A 23,683-nucleotide genomic window follows, 5' to 3' on the forward strand; every position below is an offset into this window, starting at 1 on the left:
GCTTGATTAAACTCCTAAAGAATTAAAAGACATCCCTTCCGTTCATTACCTGAATGCTTGGGTTAGAAGTATTTGTTTGTACAATTATATCTAAAGCATCCAAGATCTACCCTGGCTTCGCTTGATATCCTCATCACTATTTTGCAGACTGAGTAGAGCAATTCACTGCCCCGACTACACCCTCCTGTATACGTTCAGGCAAAGTTTTCCATATGTTCTAGTAAAGGCTGATCAATCTTTACCAGTGGCTTTACATGTGGCTACCTGTTGTCCAAATACCATTTACTGATTAATTCGTGTTCCTTCACTAATCTGAAACACTAAATTTATCATACACTAAATTTCTGTATGACTTTGCATTGATTTCTAGACTTTCAAGTCTGTTATATTGCTGTTTGAGTATTAAGATACCAGCACTACTGCGCTAATTGTAAAAAAAATGCGCTAATTGTAGAGATGTTTTAATGTATGGTTAGAGCTGGTCCCCCCTCATTTTTTTCCAAATTGCATTGGATATTTTTGTTTGTGGTTTTCCCTACAAACTTTAAAATAAATTGGTCTACTTCCAAAAAAAGGTGTGATATATTTATTTGAATCATGCTAAGTGTATATGTTGACTTATAGCATATTGACATTACTATTTTGTCCATTTTATTAGTTTTTGTATCCTTTAGTAACATTTTAAATATTTCTTCATAGTAATTGTACATTCTTCTTGGTAATTATATTCCACCATATTTTTTTTTGTTTTGATGGTATTGCAAATTTGATATTCGCTTCTATTACACCTTCTAATTTGTTTTTTCTCATTTCTTTAAATTTATTCTATTTTAATTTTGTCTTTGTTTATGGTAGTCTCTTATATTGTCTAGAAATTACTTTTTATTTTTAAACTTTTGTTAAATGAAACTCACATGACATATATACTTCAAAAATGAGTCACAACATAAACAAAAGAATCTTCGTTGTATAATTTCCTTAACAAGAATTCTAAGGCAAGACAAGTTTTAGTGCAAGTGACAGCAGACTTAGTGCTGCCTGTAATGTTGGCGCAGCAGCAGCAAGTACCTCTAAAATCCTGAAGAATTTATTTTTCTTTGTTGTTTTAATCTCTTCTCGTAGTTCATTTATCTGTTTGTTTAACATCTCAGGTTGCTTTGTACATCCTTCATCCAGCAGCTCTCCGTGCAACTATAAAGAGGCAAGGATACATTTTTAAAATCTCCAGTTTTGAAGCGTCCCGGTTGTGTCAGGTTAACAACCTCATTGGGTACAAGCACGTTGTGTCTATTTTTCTACCACCATAGAGGGCTCTTTGATGAATCTGTCCAATTCTCCATACATTTGGACCTGGATAGTCAGAGTATCCATAGTCTATACCAACCTAAGATTCTCTCAGGAATATCTCAATTAAAATGAGGAGAGGTCAAAGTTCGGTCAGGCCTGAAAATGATTCCCATAATGAGTTCCAGCCCAAATGATGCCCTTTCAGATGGAATGTAGGTTGATAGGACTTAATTTTCAGTTTCACCCAAGGGAGCATGCTACACATATCTAATAAATAATGGGAATTGCTGACCCTATAGATAACACTCATTATCAACCTGTATGTTGTGACAAGGAAAAAATTTTCCTCTGTGCTTTACAGGGTGACTCAGGCAGATTGGGAAACAAATGCAACCAGTGTTAGAGCTTTAGGACTCTTGCATTTCATATGAGGCCAAATCAGGTACTTTCAGGACTAGATGGATCTATTTTAGGTTTCTTTGATGTACCGCTAAGAATACTAAGGACTATAGGATGAGAGGCCCAAGATCATATTCAACTGGGGCACGATAAGACCATCCTATAATCAACACAAATAGCAGCCCAAAGACCTGGGAGATGTTATTCATTCTCTCCAAAGCCTAACACTAGAGAAGATGCACAGTCTTGTGGATTTTATGACTTCAGCTGGATCCGAATGGATTTGTTGTTTTATTGAATCATATGATGTTTACATTTCTTTAGGCTCATAAATTTGTTTCAAATTTTGACTCTCCCCTTTCTGATGTACCAGAGCACTGCTTGTCACGCACTGCCCGGGCCCAGGAGAGACTTACCTTCAGCTTATGCTCCAACATCTTTTTCAGCATTTTCAGAGAGCTTTCTGTTTCCCTCTGTGTTTTCCTTGCTAATTGCTTCATGTTTTCCTCAAAGCTCCTCTGTAGGTCCTTTATCTGCTGATTCTGATATTCACCTTTTAGCATCTCCTGATTCTTCTCAGCTTCCTCTATCCTCGCCTTCAACACTGTTCCACAAAGGTTTTAAAAAGGAAAGAAAAAAATAGGGTGGCACAGTGGTTAAGAGCTTGGCTGCTGACCAAAAGGTGGGTAGTTCAAGTCCACCAGCTGCTCCTTGGAAACCCTACGGGGCAGTTTTACTAAGTACTAGAGGATCGCTATGAGCTGGGATCAACTCGACGGCAACGGGTTTGTTTTTTTTTGGTTTGTGCTCTGTTTTTTTCTTTTATTCTGTATCAGAGACGCTAAATTGAAGGGAGGGTTTGACATCTCTCAATTCTCCCAATATCCACACCATAAAGGACACTTTTCAGAATGTGATGGGAAAGGCACTGCCTGTCTGGCTGGACGTACAACCACAACTCCCTTCATTATTTTCAGGTTGAGCAGAGTGTATGTTCTGCAGAAGCAGAGACATCTTACTGTTTCAGGAAGCTCTTCTTTTCCGATCTGTCACAGGGAATTGCAGGAGCCTCCCCACCCTACTGTGACTGAACACGGCCTGCATACCTGCTTTGGCCTTCTCTGCATCAGAGACGGCTCTATCTGACTGCAATATGGATTCCTCTATTGGCACTTGACGCTGCAGGAAGCTCAGGAGAATCTCATTTGCCTGAGGAACAAAAAGGAGCCAAAGTATAGTCTTTTGTTGTAAATTATTGTTGGATAAAACCCCAGGCATGACTCTGTAAACCTTTCAAGCTATTTAGGATCCCCTACTTCCTTTCTTTCTGTAACCACAGTATAAATTTCATGTGCATTTGTGAGACATGAAAACCCTCCATTATAGCCTACTTCCTATCTCTCAAGCCTCCTCTCCAAGTTTACAGCTATATAAACACATAACCTCTTGTGTTTTCATATTTTTGCGTACTGTATTTTCTGCTTCAATGCTAACAACCCATTATGAACCGGGATAACATCTATTGATACTTCATCTTGTACCTCCTATCTCCTTTTCCAGAAAGCTTTCCTAAGCCACCTTCCCAAATTCTAAAGGACACTAAGTACTATGTACTGCCCTACCAGCTGTATCACCTGCTGGTTGTTGGACCTTAGACAACTTGATAATACAACAAAGCACCTAAGACCATGACTGCTAAAGAAATAGAGTGCTCTATATGTGTTGACTATCACCATCATCATTATTATCCTATTCTGTGCATGGCAGTATGATAACTCCTAGTGCACTGTATTTAATTGACTATACATTTGTCTTTATTTTAGGTAATATAAATACCTTACAAACAAAATTGAACTCAATCTTTATATCACCTGTATTTAGAACAAAAACTCTCACGTTGCAGGATAATGAAAGAAATGTTCTCTTTCATTTTGATTCCTGATTCTAATTCCTTTCCTTGGGAGAAAATATTCTTGTCTCTTCAAGAGAACCTAATTGTAGATATAAAAACTGAAGGTGGTGAGATATCCCTGTGCTCTGCTTTGTCTCTCCAACAGATATAGTCCTCTTAGATTTTCAGAAGGCGAGACAAAGACTCTAAACCTCAACTTGGCTGGACTTCCTTCCGTCCTTTTATTCCTCACCTTAACTCCTTTCCTGGGCACTTGGGCATAGTCCTGCTCAATCTTCTTCTTTACTTCTAAGTAGAGACTGTATCCTCCAGGAACAGAAAAAGTTCTTCTTGAAATACTTTCTATCAGGGGCTCAGAAAGCTGCTTAAGAACAGCCTGGCAGTATTTGTCAGATGCCTCTTCATTCTGCATTGTGAAATCCTCCTTCTTTTTCTTTATGGTTTCCTGCAGGGAAATGTAGAGAAATACAATGGAAGGATGCTGTTACTCAGGATTATCCAATTGTGGACTTCTTGGAAAAAAGCAGCCTGACAGCTTCACAGTGGAGCAGGACATGGAAAGGATAGGATCAGAAGACATGTGGTACTTCCAGTTTTGACTAATTCTCTGTGAGATCTTTTGAACATCCTTAACTCTTTTGGGATTAGGTTCATCATATGTAAAATGGTGGGTGTGGTCAACTCCATGATTTTTTTAAGCTATGGTATGATTCCACCACTCCTCTGACAGTTGGTAGTACTGTGATGGCTTGAATGTTGCTGTAATGCTGGGGGCTAAGTAACTGGCATTTCAAATACTAACATAAAGATGGAGTAAAAGAGCTGCGCAGAAGATTTCAAATAGCTGCTGTACAAAATAAAATAATGTATTATAATGAAATGTGCAAGACTTGGAGTTAGAAAACCAGAGGGAAGAACACACTTAGCATTCCTCACACAGAAAGAACTAACAAAAATTCAAGCCAAAAGTTGTAACGTTGAAAGGTTCTATGGGTAAAACATTGAACAACGTAGGAAGCATCAAAAGAACACAGAAGGAATACCCAGAGTCAGTGTACCGAAAAGAATTGGCTGATGTTCAGCTGTTTCAGGAGGCAGCATATGATCAAGAACCAATGGTACTGAAGGAAGGAGTACAAGCTGCACTGAAGGCGTTGGTGAAAAACAGGGTTCTAGAAATTGACAGAATATCAGTTGAGATATTTCAACAAATGGATGCAATGGTGGAACTGCGCACTCATCTATGCCAAGAAATTTGGAAGACAGTTACCTGGCTAACTGACTGGAAGAGATCCATATTTGTGCCCATTCCAATGAAAGATCATCCAACAGAAAAAGGAAATTATCAAACAATACAATTAATATCACACACAAGTAAAATATTGCTAATGATAATTCAAAAGCAGTTGCAGGAGTAAATCAAAAGGCAGCTGCCAGAAATTCAAGCCAGATTCAGAAGAGGTCATAGAACAAAAAAGATATCATTGCTGATATCAGATGGATCATGGCTGAAAGCACAGAATACCAGAAAGATGTTTAACCTGTGTTTTATTGACTGTGCAAAAATATTTTACTGTGTGGATCAGAACAAATTATGGGTAACATTGTGAAGAATGGGAATTTCAGAACACTTAATTATGCTCAAGAAGAACCTATACGTAGACCAAGGGGCAGTTGTTCGAACACGACAAGGGGATACCGTATAGTTTAAGATATGGAAAGTTGTTCATCAGGGTGGTGTCCTTTCACCATACTTATTCGGTCTGTATGCTGAGTAAACAATCTGAGAAGTTGGAATATGTGAAGAAGAATGTGGGATTAGTATTGGAGGAAGACTCATTAACAACCCGTGACATGCAGATAACACAACCTTGCCTGCTGAAAGTGAAGAGGACTTGGAGCACTTACTGTTGAAGATCAAAGACTACAGCCTTCAGTGTGGATTACACCTCAACATAAAGAAAACAAAATTCTCACCATTGGACCAATAAGCAATATCATGATAAATGGAGAAAAGATTGAAGTTATCAAAGATATCGTTTTACTTGTATCCACAATCAATGACCATGGAGGCAGCAGCAGTCAAGGAATTAACTTATGTATTGCATCGGGCAAATCTGCTGCAAAAGACCTCATTAACTTTTTTTTTTTATTAACTTTTATTGAGCTTCAAGTGAACGTTTACAAATCAAGTCAAACTGTCACATATAAGTTTATATACACCTTACTCCGTACTCCCACTTGCTCTCCCCCTAATGAGTCAGCCCTTCCAGTCTCTCCTTTCGTGACAATTTGGCCAGCTTCCAACTCTCTCTATCCTCCCATCCCCCCTCCAGACAGGAGATGCCAACGCAGTCTCAAGTGTCCACCGGATACAAATAGCTCACTCTTCATCAGAATCTCTCTCCTACCCACTGTCCAGTCCCTTTCATGTCTGATGAGTTGTCTTTGGGAATGGTTCCTGTCCTGGGCCAACAGAAGGTTTGGGGACCATGACCGCCGGGATTCCTCTAGTCTCAGTCAGACCATTAAGTCTGGTCTTTTTGTGAGAATTTAGGGTCTGCATTCCACTGATCTCCTGCTCCCTCAGGGGTTCTCTGATGTGCTCCCTGTCAGGGCAGTCATTGATTGTGGCGGGGCACCAACTAGTTCTTCTGGTCTCAGGATGATGTAGGTCTCTGGTTCATGTGGCCCTTTCTGTCTCTTGGGCTCTTAGTTGTCGTGTGACCTTGGTGTTCTTCATTCTCCCTTGCTCCAGGTGGGTTGAGACCAATTGATACATCTTAGATGGCCGCTTGTTAGCATTTAAGACCCCAGACGCCACATTTCAAAGTGGGATGCAGAATGTTTTCATAATAGAATTATTTTGCCAATTGACTTAGAAGTCCCCTCAAACCGTGGTCCCCAAACCCCCGCCCTTGCTCTGCTGACCTTTGAAGCATTCATTTTATCCCGGAAACTTCTTTGCTTTTGGTCCAGTCCAACTGAGCTGACCTTCCATGTATTGAGTATTGTCCTTCCCTTCACCTAAAGCAGTTCTTATCTACTAACTAATCAGTAAAAAGCCCTCTCCCACCCTCCCTCCCTCTCCCCCTCGTAACCACAAAAGTATGTGTTCTTCTCAGTTTATACTATTTCTCAAGACCTTATAATAGTGGTCTTATACAATATTTGTCCTTTTGCCTCTGACTAATTTCGCTCAGCATAATGTCTTCCAGGTTCCTCCATGTTATGAAATGTTCCAGAGATTCGTCACTGTTCTTTATCGATGCGTAGTATTCCATTGTGTGAATATACCACAATTTATTTACCCGTTCATCCGTTGATGGACACCTTGGTTGCTTCCAGCTTTTTGCTATTGTAAACAGGGCTGCAATAAACATGGGTGTGCATGTATCTGTTTGTGTGAAGGCTCTTATTTCTCTAGTGTATATTCCGAGGAGTGGGATCTCTGGGTTGTATGGTAGTTCTATTTCTAACTGTTTAAGATAACACCAGATAGATTTCCAAAGTGGTTGTACCATTTTACATTCCCACCAGCAGTGTATAAGAGTTCCAATCTCTCCGCAGCCTCTCCAACATTTATTATTTTGTGTTTTTTTGGATTAATGCCAGCCTTGTTGGAGTGAGATGGAATCTCATCTTAGTTTTAATTTGCATTTCTCTAATGGCTAATGATCCAGAGCATTTTCTCATGCATCTGTTAGCTGCCTGAATATCTTCTTTAGTGAAGTGTGTGTTCATATCCTTGGCCAATTCTTGATTGGGTTGTTTGTCTTTTTGTAGTTGAGTTTTGACAGAATCATATAGATTTGAGAGATCAGGCGCTAGTTGGAGATGTCATAGCTGAAAATTCTTTCCCAATCTGTAGGTGGTCTTTTTACTCTTTTGGTGAAGTCTTTAGATGAGTATAGGTGTTTGATTTTTATGAGCTCCCAGTGATGTGGTTTCTCTTCGTCATTTTTGGTAATGTTTTGTATTCTGTTTATGCCTTGTATTAGGGCTCCTAAGGTTGTCCCTATTTTTTCTTCCATGATCTTTATCGTTTTAGACTTTATGTTTATGTCTTTGATCCACTTGGAGTTAGTTTTTGTGCATGGTGTGAGGTATGGGTCCTGTTTCATTTTTTTGCAAATGGATATCCAGTTATGCCAGCACCATTTGTTAAAAAAACTATCTTTTCCCCAATTAACTGACACTGGGCCTTTGTCAAATATCAGCTGCTCATATGTGGATGGATTTATATCTGGGTTCTCAATTCTTTTCCATTGAAGACCTCATTAAATTTTTAAGAAACAAAGTTGTCACTTTGAGGATTAAGGTGAGCCTTACCCAAGCCATGGTATTTTCAATCACGTCATATGCATGCAAAAGCTAGATAATGAATGAGGAAGACCAAAGAAGAATTGATGCATTTGTATTATGGTGTTGGTGAAGAATATTGAATATACTATCAGAAGAATGAACAAATCTGTTTTGGAAGAATTATAGGTAGAATTCTCCTTAGAACCAAGAATGGCTAGACTTTGTCTCATGTACTTTGGATATGTTTCAGAAGGGACCAGTCCTTAGAGAAGGATATCATCCTGGGAAAAGTAGATGGTCAGCAAAAAAGGAGAGGTTCCTCAATGAGATGGATAGATCCACTGTCTGCAAAGACGGGCTCAAGGATAGCAATGATTTTGAGGACAGCGCAGGACTACAATGTTTTGTTGTTTTACACATAAGGTTTGTATGAGTCAGAACCAAATTGATGGCAACTAAAAATAACAACATCATTAATACCACATGCAAGTAAAATTATGCTGATGATAACTGAAAAACAGTTGCAGGAGTACATTGACAGGAAAGTGCCGGAAATTCAAGCTGGATTCAGAAGAGGACATGGAACGAGGAATATCGTGGCTGATGTCAAATAGATCTTGGCTTAAAGCAGAGAATAACAGAAAGATGTTTATTTGACTATGCAAAGGAATTCAACTTTGTAGATCATAAGAAATTATGGATAACATTGAGAAGAACGGGAAATCCAGAACACTTAGTTGTGCTCATGCAGAACCTGTACATAGACCAAGAGGCAATTGTTCGAAGAGAATGAGGGGATACCGCATGGTTTAAAATCAGGAAAGGTGTGTCAGGGTCGTATCCTTTCACCATACTTATTCAATCTGTATGGTGAGCAGATAATCTGAGAAGCTGGACTGTCTGAAGAGGAACATGGTATCAGGATTGGAGGAAGACCCATTAACAACCTGTGATATGCAGATGACACAATTTTGCTTGCCGAAAGTGAAGAGGACTTGAAGCACTTACTGATGAAGATTAATTAATCAACCCTCCATTATGGATTACACTCCAACATAAAGAAAACAAAGATTCTCACAATGGGATCTATAAGCAACATTATGATAAATGGAGAAAATATTGATGTTGTCAAAGATTTCATTTTACTTGGATACACAATCAACACCCGTGGAATCAGCAGTTCAGAAACCAAACGACGTATTGCATTGAGCAAATATGCTGCAAAAGGTCTCTTTAAAAAATTAAAAAGCAAAAATATCACCTTTTGGGTTAAGGCGCACCTGACACAAGCCATGGCATTTTCATCATCTTATATGCATGCGAAGGCTAGACAATGAATAAAGAAGACGGAAATAAAGTACAGACTATTGAATATACCAGGGACTGCCAGCAGAATGAACAAATTTGTCTTGGAAAAGTACAGCCAGGATGCTCCTTAGAAATGAGGATGGCTAGGCTTTGCCTCATGCGGTCGGACATGTTATCAGGTGGGAACAGCCCCCTGAGAAGCACATAATCCTTGGTAAAGCAGAGGGTCAGCAAAAAAAGAGGAAGTCCTTCAATGTGTTGGGTGTAACAATGGGCTCAAATTTAGCCATGATTATGGAGATGGTTCAGGACAGGGCAGTGTTTTGTTCTGTTGCATGTAAAGTCAGTATGGGTCAGAATTGACTCATTGGCACCTAACAACGACAGCTACATAATATGATTAACAGTGACCTCACCATCAAAAATAAGCGACAGAGAGTTGACTGTGGTGGAAGTAAAGCTTCCTAGGGAACCTGACTTGGTATGGATGAAAAAAAAAAAAAAAAAATATATATATATATATATATATAGCAACTCGCCCAGTAATGACATCAGTGTACTCTGAACCAAGTTTGGAACCCTTCATGATTTCTTTCAGTGAAGGTTTTAGTGTGGGAATATATACAAACACAAACTTTTTCCTTCCATCCGTAAATTAAAATCCAGCTGGTTTTCCTCAATACGAACTAAGAATTTTTTCTCTTTTTTTTCACTTTACAGTAGTGAAACACAGACTAAAAGAATTTCAGAGAAAGTTCCTGTAGTAAGAAGAAATAAGCTTTTTATCAAATTCTCTGTCCTGTTGTGTTCACATCCTACATAGCCCTTCAGCCGGAGAATATGATGGATTTTACTCCTGTCATTAGGTCATGTTGTATGAAACATGTTGACTTTAAGGAGTGCAAATTACCAAGATGGCCATTTCCTAGTCACATGAACCCTTTAAAAGCAGAAACTTTTCTCCAGCTGGTGGCAGAAGAGGAAGTCAGAGATAGCAGAAATAAAAGGCGGATGTGATATACCTTTGCTGGCTTGACTGTGGAGGAGGGTACATGGAAAGTTTCCAAAGTAGCCTCTAGTACCTAAGAGTGCCTGCCCCACCCCCCAGCTAACGGTCATTCAAAGAATGGGAACATCGGTTCTACAACAGCGCAGATATGGATTCAGCCAACAATTCGGATGAGTTTAGTGGCTCCCCAGAGCCTCCAGATGAGAATGCAGCTCCTCTGACAACTCATTTTCAGCTTGTGAAACACTGAGCAGAAAACTGAGCCAGCTGGTATGGACTCTACTGTACAGAACCCTGAGTTAATAATGTGTGTTGCTTTACAGCTATGTTTGTGATAATTTGTTTGTAGTAATTGGAGCTAATAAAGTGCCCATCTTTAGGGAAAAAAGTGAACTGCAGTCCTGCAGAGCCCTGTCACTCACAAGAATCCAGGCTCCTCCTACCATGAGAAGGATATGAGCCATGGGGTCAAAGGTGGACTCCAGGCATCATTTCAGAAGGGCAGGAATAAGGCAGGATAAATATTAAGACACAGTACCACGAGATTCTTCTGGAATTCCCTCTTGTCATCCTTGAAGGAGTGCTCCATGAAGAGTGCAATGGCTTCCCTCTCACAGGCCGCGTGCATATCTAGCAGTTCCTGGAGTGTGTCTGTGGGGAGCCTCAAGCGCTGGGCCATCTGCTTGCTGTAGTGGTCAGCTGCCTTCTGCACGGCTGCTGAGTTCTCACGTTGGGCCAGAGTTGTCACTGCGTTCTCTAAACAAGGCACTGCTCCACTGTTGATGGCATCCACATAGGTCTCCACCAGAGTCCCCAGCCCTGCTTGAGACAGGAAATTTATGTATAAAATCGAGTTCTTACCCAATGGTTTACAAGCTTTAGGAATTTGCACTGAGAAAATCACAAAAGCACTGAAGACAATGAACTTTCATTTATTTTCTTCTTTGTGAATGCATTTCCATCTAAAAACATCATTGTTTTCCTGTCCACTCGTTCATTTTTGTTTTCCCATTCATCACATTATAATTAAAATTACTGATCACAGTCAATATACTCAGGGCTACCCTGAAAATATATTTTCCCATCAAATAAAATAAAAAGGAGTAGATTAGATAGGTGAAATCAAGTACATGAATAAGACTAGCTCCATATTTTGTGTGTCTAAGTACAAAATGAAAATGTGGAACCCATTGTGAAAAAAAAAAAATCAAGAATTTGATGATGGTGGCCCAAAGCAACACACTAAGCATAGGTCCTTCTGACTTTGGGCTCTCCTGACAATGGGGTACTATGTGACTGCACAGGTCACAGGGCCATGAAAACAGCCCGGTACATAAGATTATATTTAATTTTGTTTCTGGAAGTCTCAGGTGGTATGCAGAGATTCATGACCTGCTACTTATTTTCTGACTGGCTTAAATTCAAAATATATATTTTCTACACTTATGTATCACATAGGACTTCTCCTCACAACATAGACATTCTCTCTCCAGTACCATTTTGTCTTTTTATAATTGGTGGATTTGGATCTGCAGATACATTGTTGTTGTTAGGTGCAGTCAAGTCTGCTTCGACTCCTACAACCCTACAGGACAGAGTAGAAATGCCCCACACCGTTTCCAAGGAGTGACTGGTGGATTTGAAGTGCCAAGCTTTTTCGTAAGCAGCCCAGCTCTGAACCATTAAGCCAGCAGGCTTTTTATCTATTAGGCTTTGTGGAACACGCGCTCATGGGGACTTTAAGAAACACACATTTCAACGTGTGGCACGAACATGTGCTTCTCCGCATTCACATACAGATGCAAATAACATTACTGACAAACCCACCAAACAATGACAGCTTCACACACACTGATCAACAGAGACTTGCTTTGTGACAAAGGTGACTCACGATTGCCAGTAATGACGATTCCCTCTCTCAGGGTCTTGGTCTCTGCATGGTCCAAGATATAGGAACAGAATTCTTTTAATTTCACCTGGAAATTAAAATCCAGCTTTTCTTCTGGCACTCCTCCAATCTGGCGTAAGAGATTATGGTCACTTGTAGGCTGGTGAAAGACAAAGCACTTCCTTTTGGGGAAGAAATGCCTTATATACTCTCTAGACAGGTTGGAATTTTGGATTTTGGGATTCCTGCCTGCAGAAGTGGAAAAAGAGCAATCATTGAAGGGACGGCCTTCAGGCAAGGGTCCTGTCAACTTTTAATGATCTTCCCATCATTGCAGTTCCCTTGCCTATATATCTCCTTTTATTCAATCATGTAATGCCTGATGGCAAATCAACCTTGTGCCCATCTATCCAAGGCAGCAAAAATACATTTCTGTACAGAGCAGAGACGAGGAAGTACTTCTGGAGAGGAAGGGAAAGCATCGCTCTCAAGTAAGGAAACTTCTGTGTTGTTTCCTCTGCACTTGTAGGGATTCCGGTGGAACAGTAATTAATAAATGTTTATGGAATGATTGCCTAATGGAAAAATTGGTCAGCAGTACCTTTCTGATTCTAGTGTCTCCATGACAGAAATTAAATGTGGGCCTTAAAATAAAGTAATACCAGAAATAAGGGTAAGATACTGCTTTTGAAAGCATCAGGCATAAGAGAGATAATACCCAAGTCAGTAATTAAAAAAAAAAAAATTTTTTAGAAGTCATACTCCCCAGAATACAAATACTATAAATATGTTTAGGAATTCCTTCAGTAGAAACCTCCAAAAAGTACGGTTAAACTAATATAACTTGGGCACATCACCAGTTTTCTACGTCGGATTGAATCAGAGTTGACAGTGCCCTATAGAGTGATTTTGTGGAAAACATCATCTGTTCAATAAATACTTGTTGCTAGAATGAATGAAATGAATGCCTAAATTAAAAATAGATATTCTTTCCAGATGCCACAGTTGTCAACCCTCTTAGGTAAGATCTGTGTAATTTTTAATATTAAAATAGTAACATAATGTGTAAGGTTGTCAGAATGAAGAGAGTGAAGTCATGAGAAAGGTAAAATGAAGGATTTGAATGTCTTACTGGGGGTACGTTGAATTTTTTTTTTTTTCTGGAACACTTATGGTATAAATACCTTTTCTGCGAAAGATACGGCTTTGTGATTTGGTGTTTATTAACTTCCAATAGGGTGATCTATTTTTCTCAATGTAAAACAAATGTAGCACTTTTTTAGCACTTAAAAAGGAACATGAGCATGTACGACTTAAGAAGCTAGAGCACTGAATGCAATCTGAAATTTTCTTCTTTTTCATGATATGGTATCAATTGATCTGAAATAATATAATAATAACCCAGCATTGGGCCTGAAATTTCCTCAGTAAGCTTAAATGCTAGCAACTAGAGTTTTTCAAGTACACGTAGTCCCTGACTTACCAGGGTTCTGTTCCCACGACTCCATTGTAAGTCAGTTCTGATGTAAGACGAATACCAATTTATTTATATTTTTTAGTTCTCATAGCTTGCTATACAGTAGTGTTTTGAACAGTAAATCATAACATTGAATATCTGTGAGTGAATGTCTGACAATGAAAACATCGGCAACTTAAGTGCTATAACATTGTAAGTAGTACAGATCACTAACGACAAGATGTACAGAAAAAAAAAAAAGATGGTGGTACGTGTGGTTTGTCATAACTCAAATATGTCTTAGATGAGGAATCCATAAAAACTAATCATCAATCAGCATTCAAAAATTGCCAGTCACCATTTGCATGAGTCTTAATTGAGTTTCAAATAAAAATTAAAGTTAAGTGCTGATGACAGGGCTTAGTTGATCCCACCACCTAATGAATTTTCACCACCCAGGTCATGCTCTGATACCTGGAATCAGCTTCAAGGCATCCTCCAGGTACTCATCTTCAGTGATGGGGCTTCCATCTATCTCCAACTCCAGGGTGAAATCCCGTACAACCCACACAAAATCTGGAAAGAAACTCACAAACTCAGTGGAATCCTCTACTTCATCAGATCTGGAGGAGGATTTTGCTCTGATTAGCTCTGTTAGTTCAGTCACATAGCTAGGAACTTAGTTAAGGAAGGAGTTGTGGCTGATATAATACCTCTCAGTTCATTTAGAAACACATTTTATAAACATTAACTTCTGCCTTATATCCCCACCTCTTCAACCATAACAGTGGGCCACAGAAAAGGAGAAACTGTCTCAGTTGCCATTCCCATAAACTCAATAAAACATGGTAGTTCAGTTTCTGGCAGGATACTGCAGTTGCTCCAAGGCCTGGTTGTCGATGGTCTTCGTGCTGTTGTAGACAAAGGTGCTGCTCAAGAGCACGGCCAGTGCAAAGATCCACGAGTCATTCTTAGGGTCTGCCTAGAAAGTAAATTAGAGTAAGGGACTTGGGAGTCTACTCTTTATTTACTCATTCAGTTGTTTATTGACTAGACCTGGTAGCTCAGTGGTTAAAGTGCTCAACTGCTAACCAAAAGGTTGGCGGTTGAAACCACCAGAGGCTCCATGAGAGAGAGATTTAGCAGTCTGCTTCTGTAGTGATTTCCAGACTTGGAAACCCTATGGGGTCGCTGTCAGTCGAAATCAACTGGATGGCACTGGGTTTGGATTTTTTTTTTAATTGCTGAATAATATGTCTAAGAACACAAATTTCGAAGAGAATGTTGAATTTGAATCCCATTTTTTGTATTTACATTGGCCTTTCTCAGGGTCTCAGGTTTTTTTCAGTAATTAAAAGAAGTGAAGGACACTGTCAATATGCATAATATATATAATACAAGTCCTAGAACTGAATAGGTTTTCAGTAATAAGTGGGTAGTTGTTCCTTGTATAAATTTTATCTATCATGGACTGTATTAGAAATACACTACTATTTCATTAAATTTGGTAAGTATTCACTGAGTGTCTACAAAACGCCCGACACTGCATTTGGTTGTGTGGATACAAAGTTCCATAAGATAGTCTCTGCCCTCAAGATGACAGTATGGGTGGGCCGATACATATGAAAACATAACAGCAAATAAAATAATAACTTCAAGAGTGGAACCAAAACCTAGACTCTAAAAGAAAAAGTGGCAAGTGAAATAAACCAAAACAAGGACTCAGTAAGTTCAGAGACTGCAAGAAGAGACTGTCTTTCTGTGAAATGACAGCAGTAGGTTGAAAATAGCTGAACATGGAAGAGTTCATAGAGTGTCAAGGGAATCATGCTGGTGGAAGGACTAACACAAGGTAAGTCAGGAATATTAGAAAGTGTGATTCTCTAAAGGTGTTTTAAAGTTATTTTATGTAACTGAAGCTGTAGGTAGGTGGGAAACCCTGGTGGCGTAGTGGTTGGCAGTTTGAATCCAGTGGTTGGCAGTTTGAATCCACCAGGCCCTCCTTTGAAACTCACTGGGGCAGTTCTACTCTGTCCTATAGGGTCGCTACGAGTCGGAATCAACTTGATGGCAGTGCATTTGGCTTTGGTGGGTAGGTAGGTAGGTAGCAGTGGAAGACAAGGTTGGAGATGAGACTCAAGGTAAGACAAGAAGGTATTTGAAGGCCAGACTAATAGAATTAAATTCTACCCAAGTCACACCACCAGTTCTAAGGTCATGTACGGTATCCCTGCTGCAATTAGTCATTTAATGTTTGGTTTGTTTTGGTTCCTTGAATAATTACAATTTAGATAAAATGAAATAAGTTTAGGGTACGTCTTAGTTGTACTTTGGTGATTATTGAGACCTTTAAAACTGAACTTTTAAATTCAGAGTTTCTAAACCTCCCGCCACCCCATCCCACCCTTTTTTTTTTTTTAAGGAATAGAAACCAAAGATCTACTGCTGCTACTTTCAATTTAGACTCAGACTAATATAGAATGAGAAGAAATTATTGATTGCACCAGAAACTATAAAGACAAAATACATAAAATAATTCCATTTACAATGTTTTTCATAGGTGAAGCTCATACTTTTGTAGAGGTCGGTTAAGAATTCAAATCAAAATCCCGGAAGCCTACACTAAAAACTCTATGAATGTTCCCGGTGTAGTTGTTGTTAGGTGCCATTGAGTCAGTTCTAAAAGCGACCCTATGTACCACAGAATGAAAAACTGTCTAGTCTGCACCATGCTCACAATGGTTGTTATGCTTGAGCCCATTGTTGCAGCCACTGTGTCAATCCATCTCGTTGAGGGTCTTCCTCTTTTCCATTGACCCTGTACTTTACCAAGCATGATGTCCTTTTCCAGGCACCAATTACTCCTGACAACATATTCAAAGTATGTGAGACACAGTCTCTCCGTCCTTGCTTCTATGGAGCACTCTGGTTGTACTTCTTCCAAGAGAGATTTGTTCATTCTTTCGGCAGTCCGTGGTCTATTCAACATTCTTTGCCAACATTACAATTCAAAGGCGTCAATTTTTCTTTGGTCTTACTTATTCGTTGTCCAGCTTTAGCATGCATATGATACGATTGAAAATACTATGGCTTGGGTCAGGAGCACCTTAGTCTTCAAGATGACATCTTTGCTCTTCAACCCTTTAAAGAGGCCCTTTGCAGCAGATTTGTCCGTTGCAATGCATCTTTTGATTTCTTGACTGCTGCTTCCATGGCTGTTGACCGCGGGTTCAAGGAAAATGAAATCATTGTCAAATTCAATCTTTTCTCAGTTTATCATAATGTTGTTCATTGGTCCAGTTGTGAGGAGTTTTTTTTTTTCTCTGTGTTGAGGTGTAATCCATACTGAAGGCTGTGGTCTTTGACCTTCATTAGTAAGTGCTTCAAGTCCTCTTCCCTTTCAGCAAACAAGATTGTGTCATCTGCATAATGCAAATTGCTATTAAGTCTTCCTCCAATCCTGATGCCCCATTCTTCTTCATATAGTCCAGCTTCTCAGATTATTTGCTCTCATACAAATTGAATAAGTGTGGTGAAAGGATGCAACCCTGATGCACATCTTTCCTGACTTTAAACCATGCAGTATCCCCTTTTTCTGTCTGAACAACTGCCTGTTGACCTATGTACAGGTTCCTAATGAGCACAGTTAAGTCTTCCAGAATTCCCATTCTTCTCAATGTTATCCATAATTTTTTTTGATCCACACAGTCGAATGGCTTTGCATAGTCAATAGAACACAAGAAAGCATTCTTCTGGTATTCTCTGCTTTCAGCCGGGATCCATATGACATCAGCAGTGATATCTCTGGTTCAATGCTCTCTTCTGAATCCAGCCTGAATTTCTGGCAGTTCCCTGTTGATATACTGCTGTAGCTGCTTTTGAATAATCTTCAGCAAAATTTTGTTTGTGTGTGATATGTATTATATTGTTCACTAATTTCCATATTTGATTGGATCACCTTTCTTGGGACTAGGCATAAATATGGATCTCTCCCAGTCAGTTGGCCAGGTAGTTGTCTTCCAAATTTCTTGGCATAGATGAGTGAGCACTCGCAGTTCTGCATCCGTTTGTTGCAACATCTCAATTGATATTCTGTCAATTCCTGGAGTCTTGATTTTTGCCAGTGCCTTCAGCAAGCAAGTTGGACAATGTTCTGTTGTCATCCATAATATTTTTATTTGCTAATTTTCAGAAGTAGATTACCAGGCCTTTCTTTCTATTCTGTCTCCTTGGACTTCTTCCTTAACACCACATCAGTTCCTGATCATATGCTACCTCTTGAAATGGTTGACTGTCGACCAGTTGTTTTTGGTGTAATGACTCTCTATTCCTTCCATCTTCTTTGATGTTTCCTGCATCGTTTAATATTTTCCCCACAGAATCCTTCACTATTGCAACTTGAGGCTTGAATTTTTTTTGTCAGTTCTTTCAGCTTGAGAAACACCGAGCGTGTTCTTGCCTTTTGGTTTTCTATCTCCAACTCTTTGCACGTGTCATTTTAATACTTTACTTTGTCTTCTCACACTGCCCTTTGAATTTTCTGTCCAGTTCTTTTACTTCTTCATTTCTTCCTCTTACTTTAGTTGCTCGACATTCAAGAACAAATTTCAGAGTCTCTTCTGACATCCATTTTGGTCTTTTCTTTCTTTCCTGTCTTTTTAATGACCTCTTGCTTTCTTCATGTATGATGTCCTTGGTGTCATTCCACGACTCGTCTGATCTTCAGACATTAATGTTCAATGCATCAAATCTATTCTTTTGATGGTCTCTAAATTCAGGTGGGATATGCTCAAGTTTGTACTTTGGTTCTCGTGGACTTGTTCTAATTTTCTTCAGTTTCATCTTGAACTTGCATATGATCAATTGACAGTCTGTTCCACAGTCGGCCCCTGGTCTTGCTCTGATTGATGATATTGAGCTTTTCCATTGTCTCTTTCCACAGATGTAGTCAATTTGATTCTTGTGTATTCCATCTGGTGAGGTCCATGTGTATAGTGGCCGTTTATGTTGGTGAAAAAAGGTATTTGCGGTGAAGGAGTCATTGGTCTTGCAAAATTCTATCATGCGATCTCTGGCATCATTTCTATCATCAAGGCCATATTTTCCAACTACCGATCCTTCTTTGTTTCCATCTTTCACATTCCAATCACCAGTAATTATCAATGCATCCTAATTGCATGTTCGATCAATTTCAGACTGCAGAAGCTGGTAAAAGTCTTCAATTTCTTCATCTTTGGCCTTAGTGGTTAGTGCATAAATTTGAATAATAGTTGTATTAACTGGTCTTCCTTGTAGGTGTATGAATATTACCCTATCACTGAAAGCATTGTACTTCAGGCTAGATCTTGAAATTTTTTTTTTTTTTTAACTTTTATTGAGCTTCAAGTGAACGTTTACAAATCCAGTCAGTCTGTCACATATAAGTTTATATACATCTTACTCCTTACTCCCACTTGCTCTCCCCCTAATGAGTCAACCCTTCCAGTCTCTCCTTTCGTGATAATTTTGCCAGCTTCCAACTCTCTCTATCCTCCCATCCCCCCTCCAGACAGGAGGTGCCAACACAGTCTCAAATGTCTACCTGATATAATTAGCTCACTCTTTATCAGAATCTCTCTCCTACCCACTGTCCAGTCCCTTTCATGTCTGATGAGTTGTCTTTGGGAATGGTTCCTGTCCTGGGCCAACAGAAGGTTTGGGGACCATGACCGCCGGGATTCCTCTAGTCTCAGTCAGACCATTAAGTCTGGTCTTTTTATGGGAATTTGGGGTCTGCATCCCACTGATCTCCTGCTCCCTCAGGGGTTCTCTGTTGTGCTCCCTGTCAGGGCAGTCATCGATTGTGGCCGGGCACCAACTAGTTTTTCTGGTCTCAGGATGATATAGGTCTCTGGTTCGTGTGGCCCTTTCTGTCTCTTGGGCTCTTAGTTGCTGTGTGACCTTGGTGTTCTTCATTTTCCTTTGCTCCAGGTGGGTTGAGACAAATTGATGCATCTTAGATGGCCGCTTGTTAGCATTTAAGACCCCAGACGCCACATTTCAAAGTGGGATGCAGAATGTTTTCATAATGTAATTGTTTTGCCAATTGACTTAGAAGTCCCCTCAAACCATGGTCCCCAAACCCCTGCCCTTGCTCCGCTGACCTTTGAAGCATTCATTTTATCCCGGAAACTTCTTTGCTTTTGGTCCAGTCCAATTGAGCTGATCTTCCATGTATTGAGTGTTGTCCTTCCCTTCACCTAAAGCAGTTCTTATCTACTAATTAATCAGTAAAAAACCCTCTCCCACCCTCCCTCCCTCCCCCCCTCGTAACCACAAAAGTATGTGTTCTTTTCAGTTTATACTCTTTCTTAAGATCTTATAATAGTGGTCTTATACAATATTTGTCCTTTTGCCTCTGACTGATTTCACTCAGCATAATGCCTTCCAGGTTCCTCCATGTTATGAAATGTTTCACAGATTCGTCACTGTTCTTTATCGATGCATAGTATTCCATTGTGTGAATATACCACAATTTATTTACGCATTCATCCGTTGATGGACACCTTGGTTGCTTCCAGCTTTTTGCTATTGTAAACAGAGCTGCAATAAACATGGGTGTGCATATATCTGTTTGTGTCAAGGCTCTTGTTTCTTTAGGGTATATTCGGAGGAGTGGGATTTCTGGGTTGTATGGTAGTTCTATTTCTAACTGTTTAAGATAACGCCAGATAGATTTCCAAAGTGGTTGTACCATTTTACATTCCCACCAGCAGTGTAGAAGAGTTCCAATCTCTCCACAGCCTCTCCAACATTTATTATTTTGTGTTTTTTGGATTAATGCCAGCCTTGTTGGAGTGAGATGGAATCTCATTGTGGTTTTAATTTGCATTTCTCTAATGGCTAATGATCGAGAGCATTTTCTCATGTATCTGTTAGCTGCCTGAATATCTTCTTTAGTGAAGTGCATGTTCATATCCTTTGCCCACTTCTTGATTGGGTTGTTTGTCTTTTTGTGGTTGAGTTTTGACAGAATCATATAGATTTTAGAGATCAGGTGCTGTCGGAGATGTCATATCTGAAAATTCTTTCCCAGTCTGTAGATGGTCTTTTTACTCTTTTGGTGAAGTCTTTAGATGAGCATAGGTGTTTGATTTTTAGGAGCTCCCAGTTATCAGGTTTCTCTTCATCATTTTTGGTAATGTTTTGTATTCTGTTTATACCTTGTATTAGGGCTCCTAGGGTTGTCCCAATTTTTTCTTCCATGATCTTTATCGTTTTAGTCTTTATGTTTAGGTCTTTGATCCACTTGGAGTTAGTTTTTGTGCATGGTGTGAGGTATGGGTCCTGTTTCATTCTTTTGCAAATGGATATCCAGTTATGCCAGCACCATTTGTTAAAAAGACTATCTTTTCCCCAATTAACTGACACTGGGCCTTTGTCAAATATCAGCTGCTCATATGTGGATGGATTTATATCTGGGTTCTCAATTCTGTTCCACTGGTCTATGTGCCTGTTTTTGTACCAATACCAGGCTGTTTTGACTACTGTGGCAGTATAATACGTTCTGAAATCAGGTAGAGTGAGGCCCCCCACTTTCTTCCTCTTTTTCAGTAATGCTTTGCTTATCCGAGGCTTCTTTCCCTTCCATATGAAGTTGGTGATTTGTTTCTCTATCACCTTAAAAAATGACATTGGAATTTGGATTGGAAGTGCATTGTATGCATAGATGGCTTTTGGTAGAATAGACATTTTTACTATGTTAAGTCTTCCTATCCATGAGCAGGGTATGTTTTTCCACTTAAGTATGTCCTTTTTAATTTCTTGTAGTAGAGCTTTGTAGTTTTCTTTGCATAGATCTTTTACATCCTTGGTAAGATTTATTCCTAAGTATTTTATCTTCTTGGGGGCTACTGTGAATGGTATTGATTTGGTTAATTCTTCTTTGATGTTCTTTTTGTTGATGTAGAGGAATCCAAGTGATTTTTGTATGTTTATCTTATAACCTGAGACTCTGCCAAACTCTTCTATTAGTTTCAGTAGTTTTCTGGAGGAATCCTTGGGGTTTTCTGTGTATAAGATCATGTCATCTGCAAATAGAGAGAATTTTACTTCCTTCTTGCCAATCCGGATGCCCTTTATTTCTTTGTCTAGCCTAATTGCTCTGGCTAGGACTTCTAGCACGATGTTGAATAAGAGTGGTGATAAAGGGCATCCTTGTCTGGTTCCCGTTCTCAAGGGAAATGCTTTCAGGTTCTCTCCATTTAGACTGATGTTGGCTGTTGGCTTTGTATAGATGCCCTTTATTATGTTGAGGAATTTTCCTTCAATTCCTATTTTGGTGAGAGTTTTTATCCTAAAAGGGTGTTGGACTTTGTCAAATGCCTTTTCTGCATCAGTTGTTAAGATCCTGTGGTTTTTGTCTTTTGTTTTATTTATGTGATGGATTACATTAATGGTTTTTCTGATATTAAACCAGCCTTGCATACCTGGTATAAATCCCACTTGATCGTGGTGAATTATTTTTTTGATATGTTGTTGAATTCTATTGGCTAGAATTTTGTTGAGGATTTTTGCATCTATGTTCATGAGGGATATGGGTCTGTAATTTTCTTTTTTTGTAATGTCTTTACCTGGTTTTGGTATCAGGGAGATGGTGGCTTCATAGAATGAGTTGGGTAGTATTCCGTCATTTTCTATGCTTTGAAATACCTTTAATAGTAGTGGTGTTAACTCTTCTCTGAAAGTTTGGTAGCACTCTGTGGTGAAGCCGTCCGGGCCAGGACTTTTTTTTGTTGGGAGTTTTTTGATTACCGTTTCAATCTCTTTTTTTGTTATGGGTCTATTTAGTTGTTCTACTTCTGAATGTGTTAGCTTAGGTAAGGTAGTGTTTTTCCAGGAATTCATCCATTTCTTCTAGGTTTTCAAATTTGTTAGAGTACAATTTTTTGTAATAATCTGATATGATTCTTTTAATTTCAGTTGGGTCTGTTGTGATGTGATCCTTCTCGTTTCTTATTCGGGTTATTTGTTTCCTTTTCTGTATTTCTTTAGTCAGTCTAGCCAATGGTTTATCAATTTTGTTAATTTTTTCAGAGAACCAGCTTTTGGCTTTGTTAATTCTTTCAATTGTTTTTCTGTTCTCTAATTCATTTAGTTCAGCTCTAATTTTTATTATTTGTTTTCTTCTGGTGCCTGATGGATTCTTTTGTTCCTCACTTTCTATTTGTTCAAGTTGTAGGGACAGTTCTCTGATTTTGGCTCTTTCTTCTTTTTGTATGTGAGCATTTATTGATATAAATTGGCCTCTGAGCACTGCTTTTGCTGTGTCCCAGAGGTTTTGATAGGAAGTATTTTCATTCTCGTTGCAGTCTATGAATTTCCTTATTCCCTCCCTGATGTCTTCTATAACCCAGTCTTTTTTCAGGAGGGTATTGTTCAGTTTCCATGTATTTGATTTCTTTTCCCTAGTTTTTCTGTTATTGATTTCTAGTTTTATTGCTTTGTGGTCTGAGAAGATGCTTTGTAATATTTCAATGTTTTGGATTCTGCAAAGGTTCGTTTTATGACCTAATATGTGGTCTATTCTAGAGAATGTTCCATGTGCGCTAGAAAAAAAAGTACACTTTGCAGCAGTTGGGTGGAGAGTTCTCTATAAGTCATTGAGGTCAAGTTGGTTGATTGTTGTAATTAGGTCTTCCGTGTCTCTATTGAGCTTCTTACTGGATGTCCTGTCCTTCTCCGAAAGTGGTGTGTTGAAGTCTCCTACTATAATTGTGGAGGTGTCTATCTCACTTTTCAGTTCTGTTAAAATTTGCTTTATGTATCTTGCAGCCCTGTCATTGGGTGCATAAATATTTAATATGGTTATGTCTTCCTGATCAATTGACCCTTTTATCATTATGTAGTGTCCTTCTTTATCCTTTGTGGTGGATTTAAGTCTGAAGTCTATTTTGTCAGAAATTAATATTGCTACTCCTCTTCTTTTTTGCTTATTGTTTGCTTGACATATTTTTTTCCATCCTTTGAGTTTTAGTTTGTTTGTGTCTCTAAGTCTAAGGTGTGTCTCTTGTAGGCAGCATATAGACGGATTGTGTTTCTTTATCCAGTCTGAGACTCTCTGTCTCTTTATTGGTGCAT

At 39.0% G+C, this 23,683-nt stretch overlaps 1 protein-coding gene across 2 annotated transcripts in view; it reads right to left on the reverse strand.

The window, feature by feature from the left end:
- Nucleotides 1–571: 571 nt before the first annotated feature.
- LOC126071552 (guanylate-binding protein 4-like) overlaps nucleotides 572–23,683 on the reverse strand; it is a 43,575-nt gene continuing 20,463 nt past the window's right edge. For both annotated transcript variants that reach the window (XM_049875737.1, XM_049875736.1), the window contains exons 6-13: nucleotides 14,437–14,546; nucleotides 14,039–14,235; nucleotides 12,112–12,357; nucleotides 10,759–11,039; nucleotides 3,831–4,043; nucleotides 2,793–2,895; nucleotides 2,103–2,290; nucleotides 572–1,191 (exon numbers count right to left, since the gene is read on the reverse strand). In XM_049875737.1, coding sequence (XP_049731694.1) covers nucleotides 991–1,191; nucleotides 2,103–2,290; nucleotides 2,793–2,895; nucleotides 3,831–4,043; nucleotides 10,759–11,039; nucleotides 12,112–12,357; nucleotides 14,039–14,235; nucleotides 14,437–14,546 — 1,539 coding nt within the window. In that variant the 3' untranslated portion in view covers nucleotides 572–990. The remainder of the gene's footprint in view (nucleotides 1,192–2,102; nucleotides 2,291–2,792; nucleotides 2,896–3,830; nucleotides 4,044–10,758; nucleotides 11,040–12,111; nucleotides 12,358–14,038; nucleotides 14,236–14,436; nucleotides 14,547–23,683) is intronic.

Source organism: Elephas maximus, chromosome 3 (assembly GCF_024166365.1).
Source record: "Elephas maximus indicus isolate mEleMax1 chromosome 3, mEleMax1 primary haplotype, whole genome shotgun sequence".
Classification (NCBI taxonomy): Eukaryota; Metazoa; Chordata; class Mammalia; order Proboscidea; family Elephantidae; genus Elephas; species Elephas maximus.